Source organism: Anas platyrhynchos, chromosome 29 (assembly GCF_047663525.1).
Source record: "Anas platyrhynchos isolate ZD024472 breed Pekin duck chromosome 29, IASCAAS_PekinDuck_T2T, whole genome shotgun sequence".
NCBI lineage: Eukaryota > Metazoa > Chordata > Aves > Anseriformes > Anatidae > Anas > Anas platyrhynchos.
In genome coordinates, this window is record NC_092615.1 from 2,838,006 (window position 1) to 2,865,723 (window position 27,718).

Consider the following 27,718-nt stretch of genomic DNA (forward strand, 5'->3'; position numbering starts at 1 on the left):
AAGTTGGGAGAGGAAAACCAACAGACAAATTGAATGTCATCCAACTTTGTCTCCAAAATACATCATACAGGACACTGCAATACTACTTCTCTAAGGTAGCAATAAGGAGCTTGAAGTAGGGGTTGGTAAGGGAAGTGTCTTCTCAACTGTAATTAGTACTCTGGTAACACTAGCACTACCGATACCAGTGACAATTCTTTAATTTTGGCACTGTCATTTGGGATCACACATACCATGGGAGGGAAGAGCCTCAGCCCAAGTCATCAGGGGCCAGATTCCCCATTTCTCAGTGAGATACCTCAGTGTAAAACAACCAGTCATGACCTGAAGGGCTTTGTGGCAGGAATTCACTCACCTGTGGCTGGGGTTTTGCAAGCACTCCTCCTTGGTAGGCCCAGCCTCACCCTGTAGGCCTGAGCCTTGCCTGGAAGCCTCCCACAGCAGGAACACGGCTGTGGTGTCCATGGCAGGTAGATCTGCAGAGGAGCAAAGGAGAGGAGGGTTAATGCTGTGCATTCCTCGACTCATGCAGGGGACAACAGCCAGGGACATCATGAGCGGCCTTCGCCACTCAGAGCCTCCGGAGGCCCAGGCCCCATCGCCACGCCAGCGTGGAGCCTGGGGATTCGTTTCTGATTTCACCACTGCTCTTTATCAGAGAGACAGCTCTGAAAGGCACAGATTTTCTACCCCACAATGGACCTGTCATGGTGACAATTATATTTAATAGTAGCAGTTCAGCCTTGCCTTTCAGCGGCGCTGATTATGGCAGTAAATAGAAGCGCATTAGAGAGGTGACAAGACACTGACAGGCTGCATTCACACTGCATCGGGGGGCTGCAAGGGCCCAGGCACGCTGTGGTCTTGACAAAAGAAACCCAAGGGGACATTCCTTTTTATTGGTGTAGAAGAGAGAGGCACAAAGGTTAAAAATACTGCCCAGCTGAAGACCAGAAGCAGCAAAGAGAGCACAGGCTGCAATGGGAACTGCGTTAAGAAAACAAAGCAGTGCACCAGAGGTAAGATAGCGTGTTTTTTTCCCCCATCTTTTCAGTCAATCACCTGCTGGGAGTGAAATATTGCCATGATTCTGGCAGTGCTATAAATAGAGATGAAGTTTGGTCTTTGTGCTTTGAGTATAAATCCTGTAAAATCATAAAAAGGGCGTCCAAAATCAAGGGAAGTACCTACAAGTGCAATCGGTGGTGGGGCAGAGAGGCCCGATGCTGGGGTTCCCTCTCCAGCGTTATCACACAAATGTTGGGAAATCATTCAGCAATTAAAAAAAAAAAAGGGGGGGGGGGAGAGGAGAGGAGCTCAAATCCAGCCACTGCAACAGGTCAGCATGACACTGCTCAATGCAGAGCATCACAACCACGTCGTGTCATCTGCAAATCTGAGGATGCCTCTCCCTGCTGAGGAAAACTACAGAGAAATTAATTTGGATAAAATGGACCGTGCTCTCGATTTCAGAATGCCACAGAAGTGAGAGTAATAATAACATTTAATAAGCAGCCAATTTTCTACACTCAGAATTAGTCACAAAAAGCTTGTGATGAACTGTTCCTGTAAAACAGAAACATCCCTGAGCAGTGGGATCTCACAGCAACAGTGGCACTCAGGCAGATTTTTCACTTGACATGGACAAAAATCTCACATTAATCACCCAACACAGGACACACAGCTACGGGATTGTAGCGCTAATTCCATGTTACAGCTGAATCCCAGATTAATCAGATGCACCACTTCCTCAGCCTGGATATCCTCTAGTGGTTCTGAGCTATTAAGATAACAAAAAGAAATAAACCTCAGCTCTAAGCAGAGAGACCAGGAGATCGGACCAGCACAACGGCCCTTCTCCCCCACCTCATTGCTTCTCCACGTAGAAAATTGTCCAGTGACCCTTCTGTACCTGCAATCAAGTCAGATTTGATCTTGCTAGTCAGGCAGATGAATCCCTGTTATTCCAAACAGCGGCAGCATCTTGGCTTGCATCATGGGTTACTGACCATTCGTTCCTAATCAAAGAAAATTTGCTGTGTTTTCAAGAGATGGCTCCGTTAAATGAAGCAGATGAGCAGTGGATCTGTCCATTTATTTATTTTTAAACCATGATCTGGGGCACAGGGGAGGGTATCACTCCTGTTTCAGAGACAGTTTGGCTACGAGCTCATTCGCTGGAGGATATTAGCAGCTGGCATCTGAAATGGCAAGACTAGAGTATAGAGGTAAGCCAAAGTCAACTGTGCTGAAACACAGCCAAATTCTTATTTATTCCACAGGAAAAATGGCTAAGCTGTGGTCGCTATGTAATTCCAAACAGTGTTTACACAGTGACCTTTCCATTTCCCCTCTTGGAAACAAAAAATTTAATTGTTTTGCTCCTCTAATGCAGAATAAATAACTCCCAGTGATTTTCTATTGGTGTGCAAATAAACCGAGCGGTTATCTTTTTTCTGCTATCAAAGCTGCCAGACCATTCCAGCTCAACATCCCCAGCTCATTCCAGCCGTGGCCCTTTGCCAAAGTTGCTGTGCTTTTTTTTTGTGTGCACCAGTATGGTTGTTGATGAGGTGAGAGCCCCGAGATGGCCTGGAAACGGGGCTGGAAATCAGTGAACCCACAAAAACTCATTCTGAGTGTTTTTGCTAGGGTCTTAAGAAGCTTCTTCAACCTTTCTTCCCATGAAATTCTGGTTGGCAAAGCAGTCAGTAATGCCCCCTCGAGGAGCACCCGTGAGTATCATCGTTATTAGATGCTCGGAAGCTGAGATGGTTTACACTGCTCAGGGTTAAACTCAGTACAGGGTTTCCTCGTTAACCTGTAATGAGGTAAAAGGACAAATTGTCCTTCTAGCCCAGGCACTATGAAGCTGAAGTCACAGCATCCCATGGACAGGCGCAAAGACAAGCGCCCTGGGAGGTGTCTGGGACGTGTCAGACTGCAGGAGGGTGTAGGAACTGTTCTCTCACCTGCCAGGGTACGAGAGGGACAGCTCTGGCACTTGGCAGGTTCCGTGCAGTGCTCCTCCTTGCTTTAATCCATCAAAGTATAATCACGTGCCTGGAAAACCTCATCTGCTGCAAACCTGCACTTTCTGACTTGGTCCGTTTGCAGTTCAGCCCAAAATGGGGCTTCTGATGTTGCGATTGTTGGAATTATTTTTAAAAGGGTGTGAAAAGCTCACTAGACTACCTTTAGCTGTATAAAGCATGGGGAAAAGAAGCCCCAACAAGAAAAGGAGCAAGGACTTGCCCACTGCAGTACTAGCAAAAGGACCTGCTGCAGGAAAGGCTTCATTTTGTGCTCTGGAAAAATCCAAGCCAGAGAGAGAAGCGGCAGAAACAACGTGCTGATCTCTCACTGCCTTCCTCATAGCCCTGAGTCACAGGACGCCCACTACCAGGGAAGACATGCCCTAGTAAGTTCTGCTAGTTAACTCAAATTGCTTTTAAACTAAAACGGCATTCCCAGGTTCAAAGCAAAGTTGAGTTTAAAACTGCTCCTGATTATCTGAAGCTAAAACTCCCCAAAGAAAGCGCTCCAACCAAAATAAGGGCATTCTTCCAGAAGAGAATTGCACCTGTTTAATGAGTAGTTTTAGTAAACTGGTGCAATTTGTTCAAGCTGAAGAACAACTGATGAAGAACTAATGTGAACAGTGAGGGAAGAGGAACAGAGAAAAATCCCCACAGAATAACCTTAAGAAATAGAAGATCTGCAGAACTGGCCAAAGCACAGATGTCTGCAGCATGTGACGATGTTTTTCCATCATCTGCTCTTTCCCTAAAATAAACGGTCACAAAAGCAAAGCAGAAAGGAAGCAAGCACATCAAAGAGGGAGTGCCTGGGAGCTCTCTTTACCCTCCCATGTACCGGCAGCGATGCTGGAAGCCAGGAGAGGCCGTGGATGGGAAAGCCACAAACCGCCACGTGGGAACGTGCTTGCACAGATCTGCATGCTGGAGATCGCAGCAAGGCGCTTGCAAGAATTGTTTCAGTAGGACTAGAAGCTACCACAAGGCATCTTCTAGAGTGACAGTATGATGGGACAGCAAAGGACAAAATGGTAAACGTGGAATCCACATTTTTGGAAGTTAGGGCTCTCCGCTCTGTCCCAGCAGAAGCCAAGGGACAACAGCCTCACCCCAACCAACACCGCTGCTTTTAAAGTCTGCTAAATACTCCTGTCCCTGATGAAGAAAGAAAATAAGGCATCTCCTCCATTTCTCCTTCCCAAGCTAAGGATTATTCTTCAAGCCAACCAGGTGTTAACAAATCTCTCCGTCCCCTGTTCCACTCACCAGGCAGACAGCAGAAGTCTCTGCTGACCTCACGGTAGATACAAGCAGCCTGTTGATCCCCGTCCCTTCATTGCTGCCAGCAATTATCACAAAATGTCTTCATTGTGCACGTGGCAGTTGGTGACACTGACTCAGGGAGTTTTATCAGCTTCTGTGCTGCATGTTTCGGAGCAGCTGTTTGCCGTAAGGACACCCCGCTGTTCACCAGCCCAAGAGAAGTTGGACTTGTGCAAAGCAGCAAGGAGAAATTGTAGTGCGGTCCTTTGCACAAGCCAAAGCATCGCACGGGGGCATCTTGTCCTCACCTTAGCAGGTCTGCTAATGGCTGTGTCCTCTGAAAAGCTCCCTGCAGGGCAGGGCCGAGTGCCAGGCAGGAGACCACGCACTGATGATGCCCGTGACCATGCCGTGGGACAAGGGGACACCAGCAGGGCCTCCCGAGGATGGCGTTGGTACAGGTGAAGAAACTGAAAAGCAAAAGGACTGCAAGTTGCCTCAGCAAGAGAGGCAGCTGCATCATTTGGAGCCAGACACAAACTCACTTTCTCCAGGGATGAGAAAGGCAGAGAGGTTAGAAGAAAAGGCTAATGAGTTGCGCTCATCTACAGTCTTTCATCCAGCCCCAAACGGTGCTTAAGTGTAGACAGAGGAAAGCACAGGAAGCAAAGCTCTTCGCTACAGCACTCGTAGTACTCACATCAACTCCCTGGGTACAGCACCATTTCCTATAACTCCACATCATCTCTATTTGAGTGCAGCAATCTCAGCTAGGAACAGAAAACCACAGTGACTTTGGGAGGTTTGTGTGACAAAGCCCATCGCACTCCGCGAGGCTGTGATAGAAAGTTTTGAACCTTGGCTTTTGATGACTGATCCGGGCAGTTACTTAGAAGCATGTAATGCTTCTTACCACATCTTTAAAATTATATTTGTTCTTATTACAGCAATATAGCAGACCTTAAATTCATAGGTAAGCTCGGTGCGGGTGTAAATTCCAACGGATTTATCAGCAGCTCCTTCCCACTAGTGATTCCTCAGATTATCTCAAGAAAAACTATTAAGCCCCAAAGGACTGGAAGCTGCAGATTCCTTTTCTTTTACGTGTTCTGCAGCATTAGCCTCATACTGCAACAATTTGAGAGGAATTTGTAGAAAAGTATTAGGGCTTAGAGAGGGGAATGGAGGTGTTTAAAAGAAGGTTCAGGAAGATGCTATTTCAAGAGATTCAATGTCAGCATGACCTCCAAGGGCTAGAGAGAAAGGCTACTGGAAGGCTACGAGGCAGGCTCCCAACAGGCAGAGCAACCTGGTGATGTAAAAAATAAGGATTTTAGAATCACCTCTGGCTATTTAGCAACTGCTGTTTTTATGAGAAATCCAGCTAAAGTGAATCCTGGGCCTTGGACCAAAAATACATTGCAAGCTTGGTTCTTAATTTTGGGAGGGGGTGTGAAAGCTCTTCTGCGTGATTAACAGAGCGGAAGGAAAAGACCATGTTCCTGTTTATGAGTCTTGGCTTCTCTTGCTCAGGTAATCAGTCATCGTTACAAACCAGATCTCTGAGAGCTTTCTTCTCCTGCAGCACAAAAGCCTTTAATCTTAGAAATGAAGAGACTTCAACCCCCCAAAAATTGTAATTCTGAAGTGCTCAACAGCCTTTAATTCATTATGAACCTAGAGGCAGCGGGAAAAAAAATAAGTAGGCAAAAAATACATCACATCCTTAATCTAGGGAAAAAAATCAGTATTTTTATAGCACATAATCAGACACTTACAAATATATTTCACTGGAGGAAGGGGAGGGTAGGAATGTGCATTTCCTATTTCCTTTTCAATAGTCTGATGCACAGAGGCCATCAATATGGTCATTAGAGATAATCTGCACAAGTCATTCCTAAACCAAAAAGAGGGATTTAAAAAGAAACAAAAAAAAAAAAAAAGGAGAACCCCTGCAACAAGGAAGGGCATTCTACAGTTCCAGGTTCACGTTTAAACATAACTCATCATCTGAATATGGGGGGAGGAAACACACTTTGTTTTGTACAATATAAATAGTATTTTTTTAAAAGGTACTACATATGAATACAGTAACGGTGCTATTTCAGTCAGGACTTGAACATGCAGAGGAAATTCCCCGTCGCTCACAACCACTCATCCCCATCCCACCCTTCCCCTCCCTCTCCAAAAAAAAAAAAAATCCTCTGCTGTTAAAATTCTCTTTCAACTGTTTCAAATATTTCTCTGTGGCCTGGCAACATTCTTTTTCTTTTATACAAGCAAGCTTTCTGCTAAATTATGTTTTAACCGACAGGAGACAGCTATGTAGGAGTAACAACTGAGGCTTTTAAGAACCTTGCCAATTTTTAAAACTTTTATTAGTCTCAGCTTGGTTTTATTCTTGGAGACATCCATTGAAAACGTCAATATCTCAGAAATAAAAAAAACCCTGTTTCAAACTTCTTACAAACACGCACGCGTGCACACGCGCCGACACACACACAGAGAAAATAACCCGTAGCAGAGGCAGGAAGAAATAAAGGGAACTCCAATTCTCTCCAGGGAGAACAAACCCCCCCAAAAAATAAAATAAAAAATAAAAAAGTTGCTTTATTCTATCTCCACTCTTTCACTAGGACAGTTTAATACCCATCGAGTCTTTTAAGATGCTAATCTACCATCTGCTAGCCCACAAATCCTTCCCACTTATTCCCTTCAAGATCCAGCTATAGCCTTGCTCAAAAACCTCTCCACAGAACAACGACCACCTTGCTAATGGGACTTTAAAAAAAAAAAAAAAAAAAAAGAATATTGTCTCTTTCTGTCCAGTAATTTCAGGGAATTAAGTGGAAAAGATTGCCGTGCAGCGTTCCAGATAGCTCTACTGTCTCACCGTGGTCTCTGCCAGGCCAGGCCATCTGGGTGAGTGGCGTGGTGCCCCCCTGCCCCCCTCACCCAGACTTTCTGGAGGCCACGTCCCCTTCCCAGCTCTGCACTAGGGCTGCAGTTCTCTTTCTGCAGTTCTCCTTCCTTCTACGGAGGTCCTCCAAGGAGAGTGGAAGACTTTCCAGTGACTTCAGTAGGGTTTAGGAGCAGGCTCTTTAGAAAACACTGTTCCATAACAGCTCTTGGACCGGAGGTGATTTTCAAGTGTTCAGGTGGGAGCTGCCCACTCACTACTTGAGGATTTGTTTTTGCCTTTAATGCTCATTCAATTCTCAGCGAACTGAGTCCAATCAAAAGAAGGGCTTGCGTTCCTCTTCCCAGGAGTATCTCAAAGGCTCAGTCTTTACTTAAGTAAAGGATGTCACAACAATCAAAGATGTTTGGGGAATTTCTTCTTTAATAGGATAAAAGAAAAACATACAAACACCTCCCAGGCTTCTGTCATGGAATGATTCTCACAACTGTAAGGAGCACAACTCAAAAAAATGGAGACAAAGAAAGAAAAGGTTCCTATGGGAGACATGCCTACCAGAGAGCTAGAACAATCCCTTTATGCTCTAGTCTGCAGTGGGGAAGGGGATGGCTCGTAAAGGAACTAACACAAGAAGCAGCAACAGAACACTTGCCAAAACCGAGTGGCGTATTGTAACTGAAAGCCATGCTGATTTTTTTTTTATTTTTTTTTTCTTAAAGTAGAAAGCAACTTAGATGGCAAAAATGGGGAAGGAAGATGACAAGAATGACCAGAACCTGGTCATTGTTTCACTAAGTCCCTTCCTGGTGACATGGCAGAAACGCACACATCTATCACATGTCTTTAAGAGAATTAACTGTAAGAAACATCCCAGCTATGAAACATTTCTTTCCCCATCTTCCCCAGATTACAAAGAAGATAGTGTTTCTTTACAAAAAAGAACCCAGAACTCTCCAGGACATCTGCGCTTGCTTTCTCTCTCCCCACTGTAATATTAGTCACATTTCATTTGGGGGTGAGAGGGGAGGATTTTATTTTCAGTTTTAAAGCCATAATCTAGAAAAATGTTTTGTGGAAACTTCCATTTTCCTATTTTTGTTTGCTTTTTTTTTTAATAATGCTTATTTATAGAAAACTTCACAAAGGTGACTTCTATGTACAGAAAACACGATTCCAAAGGCTGCTTCAGTAGTCAATGTAATAGCACCTTTAAAGACAAAAGAGTTTGACATATTTTAAAAAGTCATTTTATCAAATTTTAACCCTTTCCAAGCCTTACAGAAAGGAGCCAGTCACAAAGCTCTGTTAGTACAAACTCTTCCCGAGTCTCCATGTGAAATGCTGTCTGAAAGTTTTTCAAGCTCCTATTGGTCAGCAAGATCTGGCGAAGTAGAGGTAGCGTGCAGCCAGACAGAATTTTCTTGCAGTCTAAACCAGAAGAAGATGAAAGGAATTCACAGCAGACTATTGCACAAGGCTGGTCTTCTATTCCACAGTTTTCTATTTTTGTTGTTTTCTTTTTCCTCGTGGGCTTGAAAAGGGTTAACTCTGGATTTAATTAATCCTGGTTAAAACATGTTGCTCTGAGTTCCAGGTTGGTACTGTGTCTGCAACAGGCTCTCCATAAAGGCCAAGTAATCTGGGTTTTGTCCATATTCTTCAGGATTTCTTGAATTCCCCAGCCGGGGGCGCTTGGCTGCTCTCACTTCATCTCCCGAAAATACATCTTCCTGAGGGGCCCCAGTGCTGAGGGACTGCAGGAGACATGAAAGTACAGTCATTAGAGGCACAGAAAGAAAACAGAGAGACGTGCACAAACTGTTGAGTTCACCTGCATAACGAGGCAGCAGGGACAACAAGTGAGCAAACAATTTGGTACAGAGAATTTCTGTACAAAAAGTGAAGTCCAAAACATGCAAAACACATGGCTGAAAGAAAAACTTCTGGGTTTCTGAAGCCAAACTTGAAGAGAAGCCCTCAAGTTGCCTTCCTTCTGTATCAGAATATCTTTTACTTCAATTCCTGCCTTGCCAGTTCACTGTTTACTCCTATCCTCCTCTGTCTCTTCACGTTGTTCATTCAAAACTGGGGCTTCCCTGATGTCTTTAAAAAAAAAAAAAAAAAAAAAAGACCAAGACCTAAAGAAAGCATTTGGGGTTAACATGACTGTACAAATGATTGCTTCTGCTCATCCACTTCTTACACTCTCAAAAGAGGTACATTTCTTGGTAGAAATTATCATCTCCTATTGCTTTGTTCCTTTGTTCTGCTGTTCTACATTAAAGCACCATGAGCATCACTTCCACGGAGTATCATCTAATGCTCCTGGCAGCAGAAAGTACATGTGAAAAATTTTAGCTTTCAACCAGACTTGAAACTTTTAATTCACTTTCCAGCCTGCATTCCTTTCCCTGGAACTGATATAAAGTCTGATGGTTTCCACTGCAGAGAATATGTTACTTCCCAAATCTTGTATTGTAGAGTTCCAATAATTGTCTTTATTACTAGTCAAGCTTAAATAAACCAGAATATTGTGCACATCCTAAAAATCAACTCTAGGATGTTTCTTTATCACCAAAAATCTTTCACAGATAACAAGGTGAATTACTGTTAGACTGTAAAATTTATGCCACGAGGTCATATTGTGATAAATGACCTCAAAGAAGATGGAGAAGCCATATAGAGATACATTACAGAAAGCATTTTACACATGCTTTTTCTCGGTAAAAGCCTTTCATGCATAAGCAAACAAAGGTTTCCTCAAAACTGACATGAGATTTTCCACATAACTGCCTGTTACTAGGCCATTTTTAACAATGTGCCTCTCATGTTTCTGCTGGTGGCCATGGATTTGCAGGTTCACAGAATCACTGGTTCAACTTGGCAGAGAAGTTCCATGTACTCCTAAAGAGTGGTTGGGCCATTCTCTTTTTGTCTCTCTTAAGAGACAGAGGCCCACAACCTTATCACAAAGTAACTCTGTGGATCAATCTCAGTCATGCACTAGCTAACATGACATTTAGAACGAAGAGGAAAACTGTATATTCTCCACTGGCATGGAATCTGCTCTCGTTATTTGTTTAAATGAGATGACTTTAAAGATCAAAGCACCAGGTCTGAAAACATCCGGCCAGTCTGGAACCAAACAAGCTGTGAAATAAATCCCTCAGTTTCTAGGCTGAATATTTCAGTTGCATGCAGTTAAAGGCACACTGATCTCTTACGTAAAGATCTGTAGGTAAGAACTATGTTCTACATCTCCTGTTTGGTAAGAAATGGGGGCCTGGTCCCATGTCACTAGTCAGTTCTCCAGGTTCCACTTAGCTGTGGGCCCATCCATGTGACTTATGAGGAAAGGCAGTATTCAGACAGAATGGCAGTCATAGAACTAAATTCATACACTAAGTGATGTAAAATGGTATGAACATAATCTTTTAACCAGAGAACACAGAAACCAGGTCCGAACATGTAAAATGGAAAATCATTTAAATGCTTCTCAAGCATTTACATCGAGAATTTCTCCTGCTCTACATATTTTGCAAAAGATCTGGGATTTTACGACCAGAGAAAGCGGAAGGTGTTTTCACTTAATGTCTAAACAATATGCTAAGAGAATGTGAATGTGTACTGCAAGCCACAGCCACTTTCCCACCTCTCTTGCTTTGTTACCTACCAGGCGAGACTTCACTCTCTTTGGAAGCTCTTCCTCCAAGGTATAAATATCACCACGCTTTACCATTAGCTGGGAACCATCTTCAAATTCAACCTGCAGAGTAGGCAGAAGATCAAATAAGAACATTTGGCCTCTAGATTTACAGTACCTGAACAGTTCATTCCCAGATTACACCAAGCATAGGCCCTTCAGTCCCATGGGAATACCAAGGAAGCATCAGAAGCCAGCTCTGTCCCACTTCTGCCCTCCCTCCCAGTCAGAGCACTAGAGATTTCCACTGGTTTTTAAATTCAAATCCTGAAAAAAACAGCTTTTCACTTCTAATAAAAGGCAGCCCTGTATTCAGGCCAATATGAAGATGAAGAATTTCTTTCATCTTAAACAAAGAATTTTTTACACGTCATGAGGAAACAACCCCAGCTACTAAAATACATTTATATTTTAACAAGCAGAAATAATCAGCCAGGTACAAGGAATGGTGGTAAGTCCTCACGTCAAATCTTTTTCACTAAGCACTGATTACATCATGAATTATGCATCGGTTGTTACAGGAATGTTTATTCATGAAAACGTGCATATAAAAATGTTAAAACTATTAACAAATATTAAGAGATTCTCGTTTCCTTTGCTTAAGACTTATTACTTTTCTGGATAATGCAGAAAGACACAACATGATTAATAGGGGATGGCAGGTTCGGACTGGCCACATTCAGAAGCAAGCAATCATCTGCTCTCTGAACTCCTCCCGTGCTGCCCAGGTCTCACTACTCATCAGTTACACCAGGCCTGCGATGCCTGCTGCAGTCCCTTAACCGAGCAGCATACATCAGCTGTAATAACTACGCAGGTAGGAGAACAGCCTTTGACAGATGAGCTCTGCTGAGCCCTACTGAGGTGGTTTAAGGTGCTACTAGTCCCATTTACTCTCCGGTTTTACAGATTACCGCCAGCATAGCGGAGTCAGAAGGGAAAACAAATGGACAAGTTTTAGAGCCGAGCCACAAGCAGGTCTGCCATTTCCACCCCCTGTGCTCGATCTCCTGCAGAACGGTAGAACTGGCAATGCAGGGCAGCAGCATCACAAACAGAGCAGCTGGATTTTGTTTATTAAAGCTCCAAATTACTGATAAGGCTTGAGGCCTGTTCTGAACACACATTAGTTTACATTAAAAGTTGTTTGGACTATTTTTTTATTTTTATTTATTTTAAATAGACACAATCTTAGCACACAAAGCACAGGCTTAGATAGGGGAACTGGAAAGCGACTGCAAAATAAGGCAAGATGAAAATGCTGAAGCTAATCCATGCAGTCTTCCTACGAACACGCTTATTTCATAACAAAAACCCCATCTCTGTGTTGTTAAATATAATCCTATTAGACAATAGAGATGCACAGTAACTACTGAAAATAAGCATCTATATAAGGAACCAATGGTGAAAGCTATTCAGGCTATTTTCCCCATGGAGAAGAGCTCTACCTATAGGTAACTGCACGACCAGAAAAACCCAGACTCCTCATGCATATTTTTCTGTCATCTGTCACTATCAGTGGAATAGCCTATTTCAAATTTTTTTTACCTTTGAGAAATTGATGACAATTTCCCATACTGTGATTAAGCTGAAAAGCATGCATAAAAATAGATCTTTATGGAACTACATATTGTACTTATTCATAACCAGGGTCACCTCAGATCACATCTTCTCTGAAGCATTTACTTTCCATTATGCACATGAAGAAGACCGTTAACAGACAAGGTGGACTATTGTGCTCTTTGCACACAGATATGAAACACTCTGTGTGCAGTAAGGATAGAAACCAGAACCCAATTTCAAACAAATGCAAGATTTGGGACTTCCTTTGCCTTTTACAATTGTCTAGGGGCATCAACCTCTTTAAAATAACAATTATATTCCAGCATGTATTTTTCAAAAGGATGTGCACAAAGCACACTTTCCTTTATAAATCACTATAATTTTCAGCTTCTTGGTAACATTTAAAACAGATTTAATCCAATGAACACACTGCATCTCATAAAACCTTCTGTGCTGAAATACTAATGCTGTGTTATCAGGTTAAATCTTCCTTTACTTCTAGAGCCTTCCAGAAACAAAAATCCTCTATGTACAAGACTAAAAGACAAAAAAAAATGGCTGTTTTTCTCTATTTAAAAACAGAGGTGGTAAGAGTGCATGAGACTATTATTCCCACATGCTGCTACTGCTCTGTAAAGTACCTTCCCATGGCCAGAGGTTTATTTCCCCCCTTGAAGTAGTCTCCTGACCCATAATTTCCCTTACTTTCCCTTGAATTGTCAAGGAAAGTTTTAATTATGTAAATACTGGCTCACGGGGAACTGTAGGTCATGAGCTCAGTTAGCACGAGCCATCAGATAGCCATCAGAGAGTAGTAGGAGCAGGTCACTTTTGACCTGAATCAGATCTGAGCTGTTTTTCAGTATTCCACTAATGAATCTGAGACATCAGCCATTAAACTCTTTTCTCAAAATGGAGGTGAATGGCTTCTCCTCCATCTGCCCTCTGTTATGGGAAAGTTCCTGTGTAGAAGCTTCCTAATAGTGGTGAACACTCAGGGAACAATTGCTATGGGTCAAGGACAAGGAACAGCTTCTAGAGACCAACGTGTCTTTAAGTGTTGCCTCTTCATCCAAATAAAGAGCAAAGACATTTACTTTCAAGAGGATAGCTACTGCATGTTAAGCAATCTTGTACTGACTTTAACAAGTCCTTTTGGTTTACTAATGCTTTTTTTATTCTCTTCAGCTGTAAAAAACTGCACAACTATAATCAAGAAGTTGTGCATCTTTCCCACAATAAGAAAAATGGCAAATCTATTTTGCATGTTAAGAGCAGTCTGATGTATGTCTAGCCATGCAGCCATATTCTGCCACAGAATACCTTTACCCCGATCCTATTTAAACACTACATTTCTCTTTAGACTACCAGCAGTATTAATTTCAGAAGGCAAATTCTCTCTTCAGGACCAGAGCAAACATTCAACATTAGTGGCCTATACAATAGGGGTAACAATCAGAGATGTCAATATGAAGTACATGGATACTCTTCCATGCTTACCTGATAAATCTGACTGATCTGGGCTGCAATAAACTTGGCCTTATAGACGATTCCATCTGTCCACTGCAGCTGAACCATCTCACCCTCTGGAGGGGGTCCCATTTGGATGCAGTCTCTGCTCTGAGGACAGACAGGCAAAGAGGTCAAACAGCCAACAGAGACAAAGCTCAACAAGTAGTTGAAGAGGTGTGTTAAAAAACACTGCTTGTGGAAGTTCCTATATAATGCTATAATTATGCATAAGTTACTAGACTTGTGATTAATTGCCGTAATCTCAAACAAACCATTAAACACTGAAAGAACAGAAATAAGCACTTGCACCTCCTTCTGGTGACAGTACTCAGTTCTAGAAAATTTCTCGTTACAAATCCCAAAACATCAAATTGCCTATGCCACAAAAACCAAATGGGGTGACCTGCTCTGTTTCACATGGTGAATCAACAGTACAATCAGGAAGAGAACGCATGAGTTGACAAGTCAGCCTTTTCTATAGATTCCCTCTATTAAGTGCATTTCCTATTTTGAACCAGAAGTGCTTGCAACCTGCTTCCCCCATGAATCACACTTGTCAGTTGAAAAAGGAGAGATTATTCAACCACAAAACAAATAGGATGCGACTTAAAACAAACACTGCATTCTGTTAAGTTATACGCATATAGCAATATCACATTTTTGTAAAGGAACAAAAAAAAACCAAAATGAGATAATGTCACAAACAGGAAGGATGGTAGTGAAGAACAGTATGAGCTTTTCTATGCAAGTAGCAACTTTACTTTTTTGATTTTTTTTTAAACTATTTTGTTGTTCCGCCCCACAGTGTACAGAAGGAATGCACACATTTCACTTTGTACTCGTTTATAACAGGAATAGTCTCCATAGTGAGCTGCTTACAATAATGCTTTCTGGGTAAACGTTGTCACTGTATGAACCGTCATCAAAGTTTACTTCATAGAAAGTCTGCGTTGTCGTGCCAATCACTTTACATCTGTAGTAGAGTCCATTCCGGTTCTTTGTGATCACAGTCTGTCCAAGGGTCACTTCCCTTCGAAACGGAATCTGTATTGAAGAGAAAAGGGAGAAATTGGCAGTCAGAAAAGCTGAGTTAAAAATACAGGTGCAGAGACACTGTCCTATAAAAACTGCAGAAAAAAAATTTAAAAAAAAGATTAAAAAACATCCAACAAACTTACATTCTGGTTAGCTGCTTTGTGTTTGAAGCAAGTGATGGACACGACGTAGGGCCAGTCATCCGGCTCCATGGGTACGCCAGCCGCGTGTGCACAGGTCACGTGGAAGGAAGTGGAGCAGTGCTCGTAGGAGCACTGGATGCAGGCACCAGACACTTTCTTCATCCGCTTCCGACAGTACACGCATTTCTGAAACACAAGTTAGCATTATGCAGACAGTCCACAGCAGCTTTAACGCAACATATTGGCATCCTGGTAACACGGTCAAAAACTTATTAGTGGCTACAGCACAGAAGCCAAAGCCAAAAATGTTGATATTTCATGCTATGATGTCAAATTAACTCTGCCAGAATTGCCCGTCCAGCTCTATACACTTGCCTGGAGTCATTTGTAAGCCAAGTTAGTACCCGCTGTAGTTTCTCACCATTCCCACAACCACATCTACCAGTAATTCAGCCCTCCAGAACCATACTGCATGGTGAAGCAGAATAAAATCCAAAGTGAGACTATGCTCACAGGAGGACTGAGAGAAAGGAGGACCTAACAGACATGCATGTCAGTATTATTAAAGAACTTATTATTAAAGAACTTCTTATTAATACTCATCCTCCTTAGATAATATAAAATATACCTATCTTATTTCAAACTGCAGCTAGGCCATCGCAGACACTGCGGAAAAATAATGTTTAATTTTTGGAAAGAACAGAACAGAGGATAACTGTGTAATAGTTTGTCCTATTATGTTTAATGGAACATTTTTTCTATCAGATCTAATAGAATATCATTTCATGTACTGGAACAATGGTAGGGTTTTTTGTTGCAGTTTGTTTTTTTTTTTACGCACAAACATACCAATTGTTAAGTGTTTTATTACTATCCATGTCAGATTACTGGAGATAACTCAGAAGAAATTAAAACATTGTACCAAACATCAGAATTACAACGGGAAAAAAACGTATGTAACCTTTTGGCTTTTTAAAATTGTTTTCTGCAAAGCAGATCTGCTTATTAGACCTCTCTAATTAGACAGCATTTAGAGGGGACAGGTAAGCGACTTAAGGCATGCGACTGCTTTAAAAAGAAATCTAAAAAAGATTGGAAGCAGGCATTAAGTGTCAGTGGGAAACAAGATAAATCTCCTCCTTAACAGCACCAAATTCTTGTTTAAAGCTTCTCAGAAATACATGAGATTAGATTTTGGTAATCCCAATCTAAAGAAATTTAAGTTGGACGCTTGGAAATATTTCCAGGCAACTATTTGGAAACACCATTATTAGGCTTTTAACATCTTAAGTCTAGAGGATCTGTCACTGATCGATGAAAGCTCCTTTACCTTAGCCGAGACTTCTTAGACAAGGCAAATCAAGGAAAATTTAATATCACACATGAGATGAACATGCATTTTACTTGTTAGAATGAATTGCACTACTTAAAACAGCTCGTATAAATAAAATCCTGAGAGATATTATATGCCTGTGAATCCAACTATACAGCCACGTAATTTATTTATTACAGAGAAATAATTTCCATACACAAGGAGGAACAGAGGAAAGCAATAATTTTTAGTGCCCATTTCCAGATGACTGTCTCCAAAGCACATTACTCTGGCTTGCTCCAAACACTGCCCCCCAAGTTTGATTGACGGCCTCCCTCCCAACCCATCCGCCCACCTTAATATAAATGCCCTATAAACATACTCTGATATTACGCATAACAGTTTCTCTCTGCAGTGTCTGATATTAAACAGGGCCTTTCTTTCCCTCTTTAAATCTCCACAGCTTCTCGTTTACCTCACTTCCATTAAAGCAGCGCTCCAAGCATGCAACATATCAGAACTCATGACCCCAGTTGTAAGGTCCTTATGAATTGCTACATCCCATGGGATTAGCATTGTAACGGGAGCTTCCTGAGGACACACAATAAGCCTGTGCAACCCCCAGAAGTACAAATTCACTCTGCTCCTAGATCTGGGCTAACTGAAAAGTGTATCCTCAAAAATGTTAAGAGTAATACCGCATATAAACAATCCCACGCACACCAAATAAGAATTGCCAAATTTCAACGTTGTATTTGTGTTATCATAGTCCAAGGGGCCTAGCTAAGAGCCCCACTGCGCTACAACCCATTGCCAAGGCAAATAAAAGACCAGTCCTTCTCCAAAGACTATTTCTCTTTTCCTTCAAAGCAAAACATACAAAAGAAAGGCAGATACCTTCTTCCTTCTTTCTCTGCAAGCTAACCCCTCCCCGACTGGGACCTATCCCCCAAGTATATGAAATAAGTCACATTCACTTCCTGTGAATTAAATTAAGTCAGTACGTTTACACCAAAGATTAATTTGGCCTTTTTACTGAAACTAACAAAAGCCAGGAAATTCAAAGTCAGGGCCTTAGTGTTGCCAGAATGTGTTTTTTTCGTATTTAATAAGCTATGCCTTTATCGCGCTGTAAACCACGTTCAAAAGCCAGATAAGCACCCCAGCAAAGTGCACAGCAGGAACACGGCACTGAAAGCAAGTCAATAGCAATGAGATCTCATTATTAATCTGTCAATACCTAATTCTCTCGCCAGCAGGGACAACTGCTGATATACAGTGTGCTCAATACTGCCTCTCACGGGAGTATTAACCCTGAAGTATCAGGAATCTGCCTTTATTGATGCAAACAGGTTTCTTCCAAGCCAGAAGGATTAGCATGCATCTAACGACACCCCGATGGTAGACAGATTCCTTACGGCAGGCAAAAGAGCTACAGAAGTGGAATCTTGAAAGCAAATATGATCACAGGATAAAGAAAAACGAGGGCTACTGTAAGACTGAAATGTAGAAGATGGTGAAAGGAGTGAAAATGTTGAAGATCTGGAAGTGTGGGAGATGTGATGAGCAGAAGCACCAGCGCTAGGTACTACAGTGAAGCAGCACATGCAAGATTGAAGACATTTCCTCGGGGAGAGGAGATGTGAGAAGGTCTAAAGCACAGGAGAAAAATCTTCAGAATAAATGCACACCGGAGAGTTGGGTCATAGCTGAGAGTAAGAAATGGGCTGTCTCCTGCTTGATGAACACTGCAATTCATTTACTCCACTGAGGAATGACAGCTAATTATTCCAAATTTCCGCGTCATAAATAATTTACGCACACAGGCCCATAATACACCATTAATCAGGAAGCATGCAAGCTGCATTCGTTGAATGATGCAATACCCACAGACGAACTCAGGAGTCTGGGATGAAAAAGGGAGGCCTGGTGTGGGCTTGAAGAACAGAAGATACTCTTTAAACAAGGCACTGCAATTCCTTGACGCATCAGCCCTACCACAGTAACTTAAAAAAATAAAATAAAACCAAAAAAATAATCGCAGGTAATTCTTATCTATTCACTTCAACAACTCACAACCTTTGCATAATTTCTACTATCCCTTTCCATCTTTTTCAGCATGAAAGGCAACCTCTCAAATTTTATCTACCACTGCATCAACTCCACCAATGGCAAATCATCAGATCCACAACCTTTTAGTCCCCTCCACTTCATCTTCCTAAATATATCTGCACATCTTCACCCCCGCAAAAAAAAAAAAAAGCAACAAAGCAAAAGAAAAAAACACAAACCAACTACAAAAAAAAACCTGACATCTCCCCTCAATATCCTCCCCTGACTCCCTCGTGTGCTCTACAAATTATCTGCAAAATCCTTACTATTAAGAAAACTCTCCCCAATCGCTCACGAACATGTTTCCCCACACACGCTCACCCCATTTAAATTTCCTCAGTACTCCACACACTACCCCAATGCTGCCCATAGAAGCACCACTGCCTTTCAAGTTTTAGCTCCAGATAGTTTATTTGCTTACTTTCCTGCACCAAATGACACTCAACGTCACGTTATATGTGGTGGCAACACCAACAAACTGTTTTCAACAGACATTGATGGTGCATGCATACATACTGTAAAGGCACTTCTAAATATGACCAGCAGAGCTGAATGATTTTTGTAATCATCAATTAGCCTACAAGCCTACTAGACTCTGTGAGTTGAAGTGCTTCTTATCAAAATGCTCTACCTTCCCTCAGATATGAAGAAAACACAAGGTGTAAATGGAATACAAAGCTGAAGAGCTTTGTATTCCAAAACAAAACTACGAAGCTTTAATTCAGGAACAGAAGACGTGTATGTAGCAGGTCTGTGTAGAGGCTTCGGATGGAATAGCCAATGTCGCAGAACAGATTGAAGCAACAAAGTTTTAGTTTAGCTTAGCCAGTACATTAATACTGCCCTGGCTCTATACAATTGTAAGGTAGCCACAGAAGAGTTAAAGAATTAAGTCATAATGTTTCCTTGTGAGGCTCCATTAAGCAATACAAGTAAGTCTTGTGTAAAAGGATTTTCAGTTCATCGTTACAAGTGCTGGTAATGAAGAGGATGCATGCTGGAAATGTCAGATGATCCATAAAGACCCAGTGCTGTAAGATTTATCACTCTCACATCACACCGCTCCATCACTCCACCTGAATAATGAATGCTTTTTACATTCACATTTGTGTACAAAACCCATTTGCACAACAGAGAAATAACTCTGGAAGCAGACAGAGATTCTTCCTAATCTCTCACCCAGCCCTGCCTGGGCTGCCTGCACTAAATAGCTGCACAGTTAACAAATACATCAGTCCTAACCAATACATCACTGCTAACTTCACCTTCCCCCATACCACACTCCGAACTGTCATCCAACTGATCTCTGCATAAAAAAAGCAGCAAAAGCACAATTTATTTTGCAATAACGCACTATAGCGATGGAGCATTAACTAACATGAAGATTAATTGCTCTGAGCTAATGAATCATCCATTACTAATCCCTCAGATGAGGTTATTTGCAGCTAAGTAACAAGTTGTAGCTGGACTTTTTATTAAGGTCTTTGCAGAGCCTTGCCTTGCAGTCACGGTCACAAAGATGTATTAATTTCTACAATAAATTTCTTGATGGACAAAGAGAAATACTTTAAGGAAAGTCAAATCTAATTAGAGATGAACAGGTCAGCATGTCAGCTTCTTTCCAGTTACTATCTCCCGTCACACTCCTGCCATGCGCTAGGTTTCAGGTAGGTTAGCCCCAAATGTGGAGTGGGCAAATACCTCAGGCTCTGCCTAGGGTAAGATAATAGCACACTCCTAGGGAGTAAAGGCAGATCAGGTAATCACAACTCTTTTACATGTCAAGGCACTGAGAGAGCACCTCAAGAAGACAAGCAAACAATACAGCATCCTTGGCATTTGTGAGAAATAACTGAGAACACGAAAATCAAAAGAAACCTACCAGTTTCCATCTCTGCTCTGGAATAGCACTGATATCCACAGGATGACGCTCTATTACATTGAGAAAACGGGCCTCAGGGACAGCAATAGCACAGATTATATGGATCCACCTGGAAAAAAAGGTTGGGAGAAAACAGAGTATACTATTATTTGAATTAAACACTCAAGAGGGCAGTTAACATTTCTCTGACTCCATCACCTACAGTACCAAGGCATGTTTATGGTGGTTGGCAGCCTTAGCAATGTTACCAACCGATTCGTTAATCACGGTCACACAAGGTAAAGGTCTCTGGAAAAACAGGGCTCAACCTTCTTATGCACTTGATGGTGCATGACACTAAATATTTTTTGAAAAGACTTTTCACTGAGAATGAACCAAATTTAAGAATGCTCACACCCAAGTAAGCCTGATGTTTTCAACATGGTCTGGAGTGTAAGATGGTAGTTATTCAAACTCACCCTGCTAATTTAGTGAATAGCAGTTACCTTCGTAACACCAAAACTTGTTGTTACAATGGGCATTGAGACCAAACTTGCAAAACTAGAAGATGAGGTGCAATATAAAAGGACAAAAATATTTAAAAACATTACTTACCGCCCATCAGTGGTCATCTGAAGAGCTCCTCCCCTGAGATTACACAGGCAACATTCCTGTAGTAACAAAACCACTTCAGAGAGGACTGAAAAGGTCTGCCAGACCTTTCACAAAAAGCTGACTACATCTGCAATGCAAACCGTATCCTCCCACCACCTAGCTCTGTGGAGGTATGTAATCAACCCACACAGTCAGTTTTCTTTCATCTCCAGAAGAGTAGATGCTTACCGCTGCCCATGCGTTGGCTGAGCACCGTGAGCAAGACCAGCTTTCATTCACCAAATCTGGACGTATTCCATAACAGCCTGAAAGAAATGAAATTATACCCAGAGTTATGCTAATATTTCTGTAGTACTGAGTTATCGACTGTTCAATTCACGAGGGAAAGGACAGTCTCAAATTACTGAATTAAACTTAAAAGAAGTTATTCATAAAGCGCTGCGATTGCCACAATAACTCGATTTATAAAAATCATCCACTTAACCACACAAACATTTTGTCAAAAAAAGTCAATAATATAGATTCACAGCTGTCTCCTGTATCTGAAGTCTCTTTTCATCACACGGCAAACCAAGGAAGCAGATTCAACCCAACCCTAGAAAATGGGCAGGGGTGGTGAATCTTAAACTGATCTGAAAGAGAGACAGACACCTTTAACTGAAGTACTTCTGGAGCTCAGAATGGGGAAGAATAGGCCGGAATTTAATCACTGATTTCTTGCTTCAAGTCTACAGGCATCTTTACAATGGGATCTGAAGAAGAAATAGTTAAGACTGACTGAACCCCCAATTCTCCTTTAACAACGACCCTAAAAGAACAAGAAAAATATGCTCTTTTGATGGATTTTGTCAACACTTTAAAAACCTAGAAAGTTTTGCAAAAGCTTTCTTCTCTGTTTGTCCTTGTTGTTGTCATAACCTATCACAGCTGGGTGAGGGCACTTCTCAGGAACAAGTAGGTTGCCAACTGGTTTTACAGCATGCTGCCAGATAAACCCAAGTACAACTGAGCCCTGCAATCCTGTAATAAAGCAAATGGATTCTCTGCAGCAAAGTCAAAGGGATATCACAGTTTTGCTGTACAAACAGTGACAAGGAAACAAGAAGACACTCAAGACCACATCAGAATAGAATGCAGAAAGTAAATCCCATTCACAGGGTAAGGCACAGCTAAATCAAAAATCTGAATTTCTCTGCACCCTGTCTGAGACTGCGGATTAACATCAGCGTGCCCACATCGCTCTCTCCCTAAATCAGAGTTTGGCCATTGAAACCACTTTGATAGATTAGTATATTGAAGACGTATGGATGTAGAAGACAGCATCACTGTTCTGATTGCTAGAGAGACCACAGTCTGGGAAGAAAGAAAAGTCTTTATCCCCACACTTGTTCCTTATCATATGCTCTTATTAGCCAGAAGTGACCATAATCACAGACACAGTATGGAAATAGAAGTTGTACTTTAGTTCTCCACAAGAGACAGCCAAGCTGAGCTGCATGGTGACATGTGGACTATAAAATTGGAACAACAAAAGTAATTCCAGCTGATGCAAGTCAAATAAGATTTCCCATCTGTCAAGATGAAACAGCTGAACAGTAATTTGTCACATCTCCTGGTACAAGTGCAAATGTTAACTAGATGTCATACAATCTACAATGAAGGTACACTCTACAAGGATTAATCAGATCTTCTTTTAGACATAACTACTAGGGAAACAAACAGACATATGTTCCTTTTTGTTAATCAAGTGTCAATCCTACAAATAGCAGAACAGGCACTAATAAAAATATATCTCAGCAACTACTCTATCTCTGATGTACACAAGAACAAGACAACCTAACCAACCTTACCTTACCCAAGGCCGATATAGGAACAAGCAAAAAGAGTGCAATCAGCTTTGTGATTTCTGCTTTAGTGCAAAAAAATAAAAGACGACAAAATGAGGGATCTTTTATGTGAGGCATAGAAGAAGAATTGGCCAACAAAACAAATAGTAAAAAGTGCATTTGTGCATATTTTAAGAACAGTTACTGCCAAGATGACCTCGAATATACACATACTAGTACCAGAAAAGGAAGGAGCGGGAGTGACAGGAATAGTAAGCATGCCTAGGAGGTATTCAAATATAGGTGACACAAATACAAATTTGAGAGTTTCTGAATATCCAAAACAGTTTGGTGAAGAAGGAAACACTTACTAGCATGAACCTGCAGGCAGCATTTGGCACAGGATATCAAGGGACTGGTTCCATCTTCTCCAATATAGGAATTTGAAGGAAGGGGCTCTGTGTTTTCTCCACTTGAGGTAAAGCACATCTCTGGGATCAGAGGCTTGGTCTTTTGTCCGCACTTAGAAAGGTGGACGAAGGAGGTGGTCTCCCCTGCAGAGACTGGGGCAGCTTCCTTATCCACCTGTAAAGACTTAGAGAGAAAATTGCATCGTAAGAATCTCCTCTTCCCCGGTCACAGCTTTAACCTTAAAGTCAAAGCACTTCCCCTGCAAAAAAAGTCATCCCCTCCTGTCATCCAACACCTGACCCCATGCAGAACAAATAAGGAACTTTAGGATGTAACTTCTCATGCACACCTCCACCCCCACCCTTTTGCTCCTCTCCCTTCCTTAGGCCTGCATTTGGATTCATAATTTATTTTGAAAGCTGAAGGAAATATTAGAATAACAAGTTTTCCCTGTTTTTCTTCTGTAAAAATCTCAATTCCTAAATTGCAGCTAAAAATACCAAGGGGGAAAAATATATTAATAAAAGTAAGACGTCCTTCTCCTCCCCACGACACTCCCATCCTTTTGGCATTCTTCCCTATTCTTTCTGCAACAATTTCTCCAGAAGAACATTTCAAGGTTTCTGGTAGCAGAGCTGAGTTAAAAACAAAGGATTAAAACAGCCCAGCTATAGCCAGTTTTCCTCACAACCATTATATAACCAATCAGCAATCCTGAACACACATTTTATTTTTGGTCTGTATAATAAATTAAGAGATTTATAATTGGAGAATGAGGTGGGTTCTGCTTTTTTCAGAAAAAGCTTCCAACACATACATTTGAATACACTGCATGTATTCCTATCGGATACATATAGCCAGATTTGGCTCTAAAAACATGCAAAAATGACTCAATACGCAACTGGACAAATAAATAATTCACCTGATAAATTTTGCCTTTCGGCTCATAACATAACCCAAAGCGTATTAGTAGTTTCTAAAGAATGATGTATATGCTTGTTGAGCACATTCTCATTTTGATGCTTGTTTGCATACATTCAAAAGTCCAGGCACAGATCTAAACAAGAGTGATCACAGCCCAACGTGGCACTGCTTTGCTGCATGAAATACTGTTTGCAGTGCAAACCCATGTACATGTGATTTAAATAATTAAAGCTGAGAAAGCCAGAGAAGCCAGGACAGATAAAAAAGGCTAGACCCACTGCCTCTGCCAAATCCAAACACGCTTCTCTGACACAAATTTGTATGAGACTTCCCATTTTATTACAAAGGTCTGCATCATAACTTGTACAGTAGCTACCATTTAGCACCCAGCACTGATGCATCTATCAGAGAAGATTTGGAAATTACCTGGTTATATGGGTAGAAGAGGGTACAGACAGCACAGTATGGCTCACTCAGTGCAGCAGCTGCATTGAATTTTCGTTCAGCTGGGAAATTATGTGCTTTATTCTTCCACTGAAGGGAAAGTAAAGATTTCAAAGCCTCTGGGTCGCTCATATCTTCCTCCCCAGAAAATGGAAACGTTTCTAGAAAAAAAAAAAAATCCCCAAATGATGGACAGGCTTTAGGACAGGCAAAATGTAGTGGAAAGGTGGGATTAAAAAGCTTATGTTTCAACAACACCAGTTGAATCATTAAGAACAGTCAACCCATCCATGGTGCTTCACACGTGTCTCAAATACTTCTTTAAGTGGATATAATCTCCACTTAATGGGTAGGACAGACAAGGTGGAGACGCCAATGACCTGATGAAATCATCCATGAGGAAGAAGAAAGAGGATCTGTATTTATTGCCCTCCTAACTCTCCACTTCCCTAGCCCTAGAAACCTACAGCATCCTTTTAATGAGGCCAAGTTCAAGAAACATGATGCAAGTGCAAGGAAATCCCCCTGTCCTTTCCCCAGCTGGGAGCTGTGCTCTCTAACAGCCATGCATGCCATACATGCTAACCCCCTTCTCCCAGCTGTCAGCAGCAAGGCCATTTCAACCTTCACAAAGCGCCTCCTGTACCTGGTTCTGCAAACACCAATGCTGCCCAGGAGATGCACACGGTTCAAGTTTTCCTTTTACTTTTCTGCAGCTGCTTCACAGCAACTTCCACCGAGCGCACACCGCTAAGCCTTCAATTCACATTCATCACCACCTTTCCTTCTGCCAGAGCTCTGATCGGTACTGCTTGTGCTAATTAGCTTGCTAATTCTTTGTTTTTATAAAACCTTTAAAAGGCCCTTGGTATTTTATGATTAAACAACCACCGAACCCATTCGTGCCAGTCTGGGGGTCCAAGTTTCTTACCCGTCATTATTAAGGAATTTTGAGTCACTACAAGTGTTAAAGAAATTTGCTGTGCAAGTCTAAGCGTAAACTGCTCACTGCATCACCCATCTGCAAAGCACCCAAAAGAACAGCTTTGGCCAGGGGAACTCAAAACATCTTGGTGGAGCATCATCCCCAGAGCCCAGCACATCAAACAACATTGCTCACTGCTAATTACTGGAAATCCGCAGTTAATGCTCTCCTCTCAAAAAATCTAAGCCTCTTCTCCATTCCTACCTCCCCTTCTATATTTTCAAATTCTTATGCTGCTGAAAAAGATAGGAGGAACTTTCAGGAAAACACTTACAGCTAAGTTTACATCTGAGATTTTGAATGCTCCTTCCAAGTAATTTGAGACGTATTTGTCAGACAACGTGGGAAATTTGGTTGTTTGATCAATCCTTTTTTGAGATTATAAACAGTGTTTGTCTTTGCCACTCTAACATGATGATTCCTTTCTAAAATATCTTTGCTTTCTCACTGCAGTTTTATGTTGGACTAAAACTGGTATCCACGGGCTGACAAGAACTGCTAATAGCTCAGCCTTTTCCACAATGCTGCACAGCGTTCTGGTAGAAAGGGAAACAAAAAGGAACAGCCTTGCCAGTGGCTGAGCGAGGCGTCCCTTCCTAGTGGAAGATAATGCTTGTGCCACGCGCTGACTGCCAGTTCAGGCAGCATCAGCACACAGCTGGCTCTCTAACAGAACGGATTTACAAGGACACGTTTTATCACTGGTCACTTCAGCTAAACACGCTTACCAGTCCACATCTCGTGTAGGGTACAGCTGAAATTAAAAAGATCAGTGACCCTGGGTATGCAGATTGATACTACCACGATAGATTTTCAAAGCACAGCTCAACAGTCACCTCTTAAAGAAGTCAAGCACCTTTAAGGAATTTTTGAGACGTGAGCCAAAACCAAACCATGTGTTTCTCCAACTTTTAATCAAAGCGTATCAGGAGACGGGGAAGGATTTATGATACCAGTGAAATCAATGAAAGCTGATTGGAAACCAGCATCATAATCCATATTGAAAGGGTAAGAGTAAAAAGGAAATAACTCTTGTATGTGATCATCACCTTCATTCATCCCAGGATGGATTCCAGGTGAGCCACAGTATTCAGGATGGCTCCTGTGTCTCCAAAGCAACTTACACACAGGGAGAAAAGGTTTGCAGTTTGTCTCAATTGAATGTTAGTGTAGAATATTGCGTTCCCTTAATTTATATGCTCACTTTTCCTCACTGCAGCCTCCAGATCATCCTTATACATTAGCCCTGAAAAAGCACGGAGTGCAGAGAGCTGCTTCTATTCCCTTGCGGGGAAGAGAAGAATTTGTTTGATCAGATTTTGCCCAGCAGTGCTGTAAATCAGTCCCCAAGAAATGCCAGCTCTCACAGAAGCGGCTCCTGAGTCAGCCAGCTAAGTCCCCATACGCCATCCAACAAGTCAAAACAGTGAAAGGAATCTGTCTAATGAGGATCCTTCAGCACAGAGTTTGTTGCAAGGTACACCAAAACAAGATAACTAACTAGACTCAACTGCTTTTCTACACTTCGCTCCACATTACACATATGCAGGATATCAAATGCATCATCCCCAGCAAGGAGATGGAGGTACAGCATACCCTACTGCCACACCAGGCTTCTTTAAAATGTGTTCTCTGTCTTGTGTCCTTCTGAATGTAAAGCTTTAAGTTCCTTGAAAGCTGGGACTGGCACCTACACCTTCAAGTACCTGTGTGAAAAATCTTACTACGGAGTTTCTGTATTCTGAGTATTTTATAACGTAGGCAAGACCCAGAAGTGGTAAATTATACCACACTACAACACAAGTGAGAAGTAAGAGCCCTTTTTATTTTTTTCTCCTCCTTTTGCCCAGATACTATGGAATTTACAGTGACTGGAATTGTGGGAAAACAAAAATCAGTGTAAAGTTAAGCACTGAGAGACTTTCTACTTCTCTTTTCTAGATCTGTTATGAAAAGTTGGACCCCAACATTGACATGAATCAAAAAAACAACCAAAAAGTTAGAATTTACCATCCCTATACACATAATAGCAGACCTTATATCCACCTCCC

The 27,718-nt window shown here is 41.7% G+C and overlaps 1 protein-coding gene across 4 annotated transcripts in view; it reads right to left on the minus strand.

Annotated features, from left to right (window-relative positions):
• Positions 1–6,661: 6,661 nt before the first annotated feature.
• KDM4B (lysine demethylase 4B) overlaps positions 6,662–27,718 on the minus strand; it is a 90,373-nt gene continuing 69,316 nt past the window's right edge. For all 4 annotated transcript variants that reach the window (XM_027471888.3, XM_072029090.1, XM_072029088.1 and 1 more), the window contains 10 exons: positions 24,665–24,843; positions 23,275–23,497; positions 21,306–21,382; positions 21,078–21,133; positions 20,484–20,592; positions 15,178–15,363; positions 14,879–15,043; positions 13,988–14,107; positions 10,895–10,987; positions 6,662–8,975 (listed from right to left, as the gene is read on the minus strand). In XM_027471888.3, the coding sequence (XP_027327689.2) occupies positions 8,790–8,975; positions 10,895–10,987; positions 13,988–14,107; positions 14,879–15,043; positions 15,178–15,363; positions 20,484–20,592; positions 21,078–21,133; positions 21,306–21,382; positions 23,275–23,497; positions 24,665–24,843 (1,394 nt within the window). In that variant the 3' untranslated portion in view covers positions 6,662–8,789. The remainder of the gene's footprint in view (positions 8,976–10,894; positions 10,988–13,987; positions 14,108–14,878; positions 15,044–15,177; positions 15,364–20,483; positions 20,593–21,077; positions 21,134–21,305; positions 21,383–23,274; positions 23,498–24,664; positions 24,844–27,718) is intronic.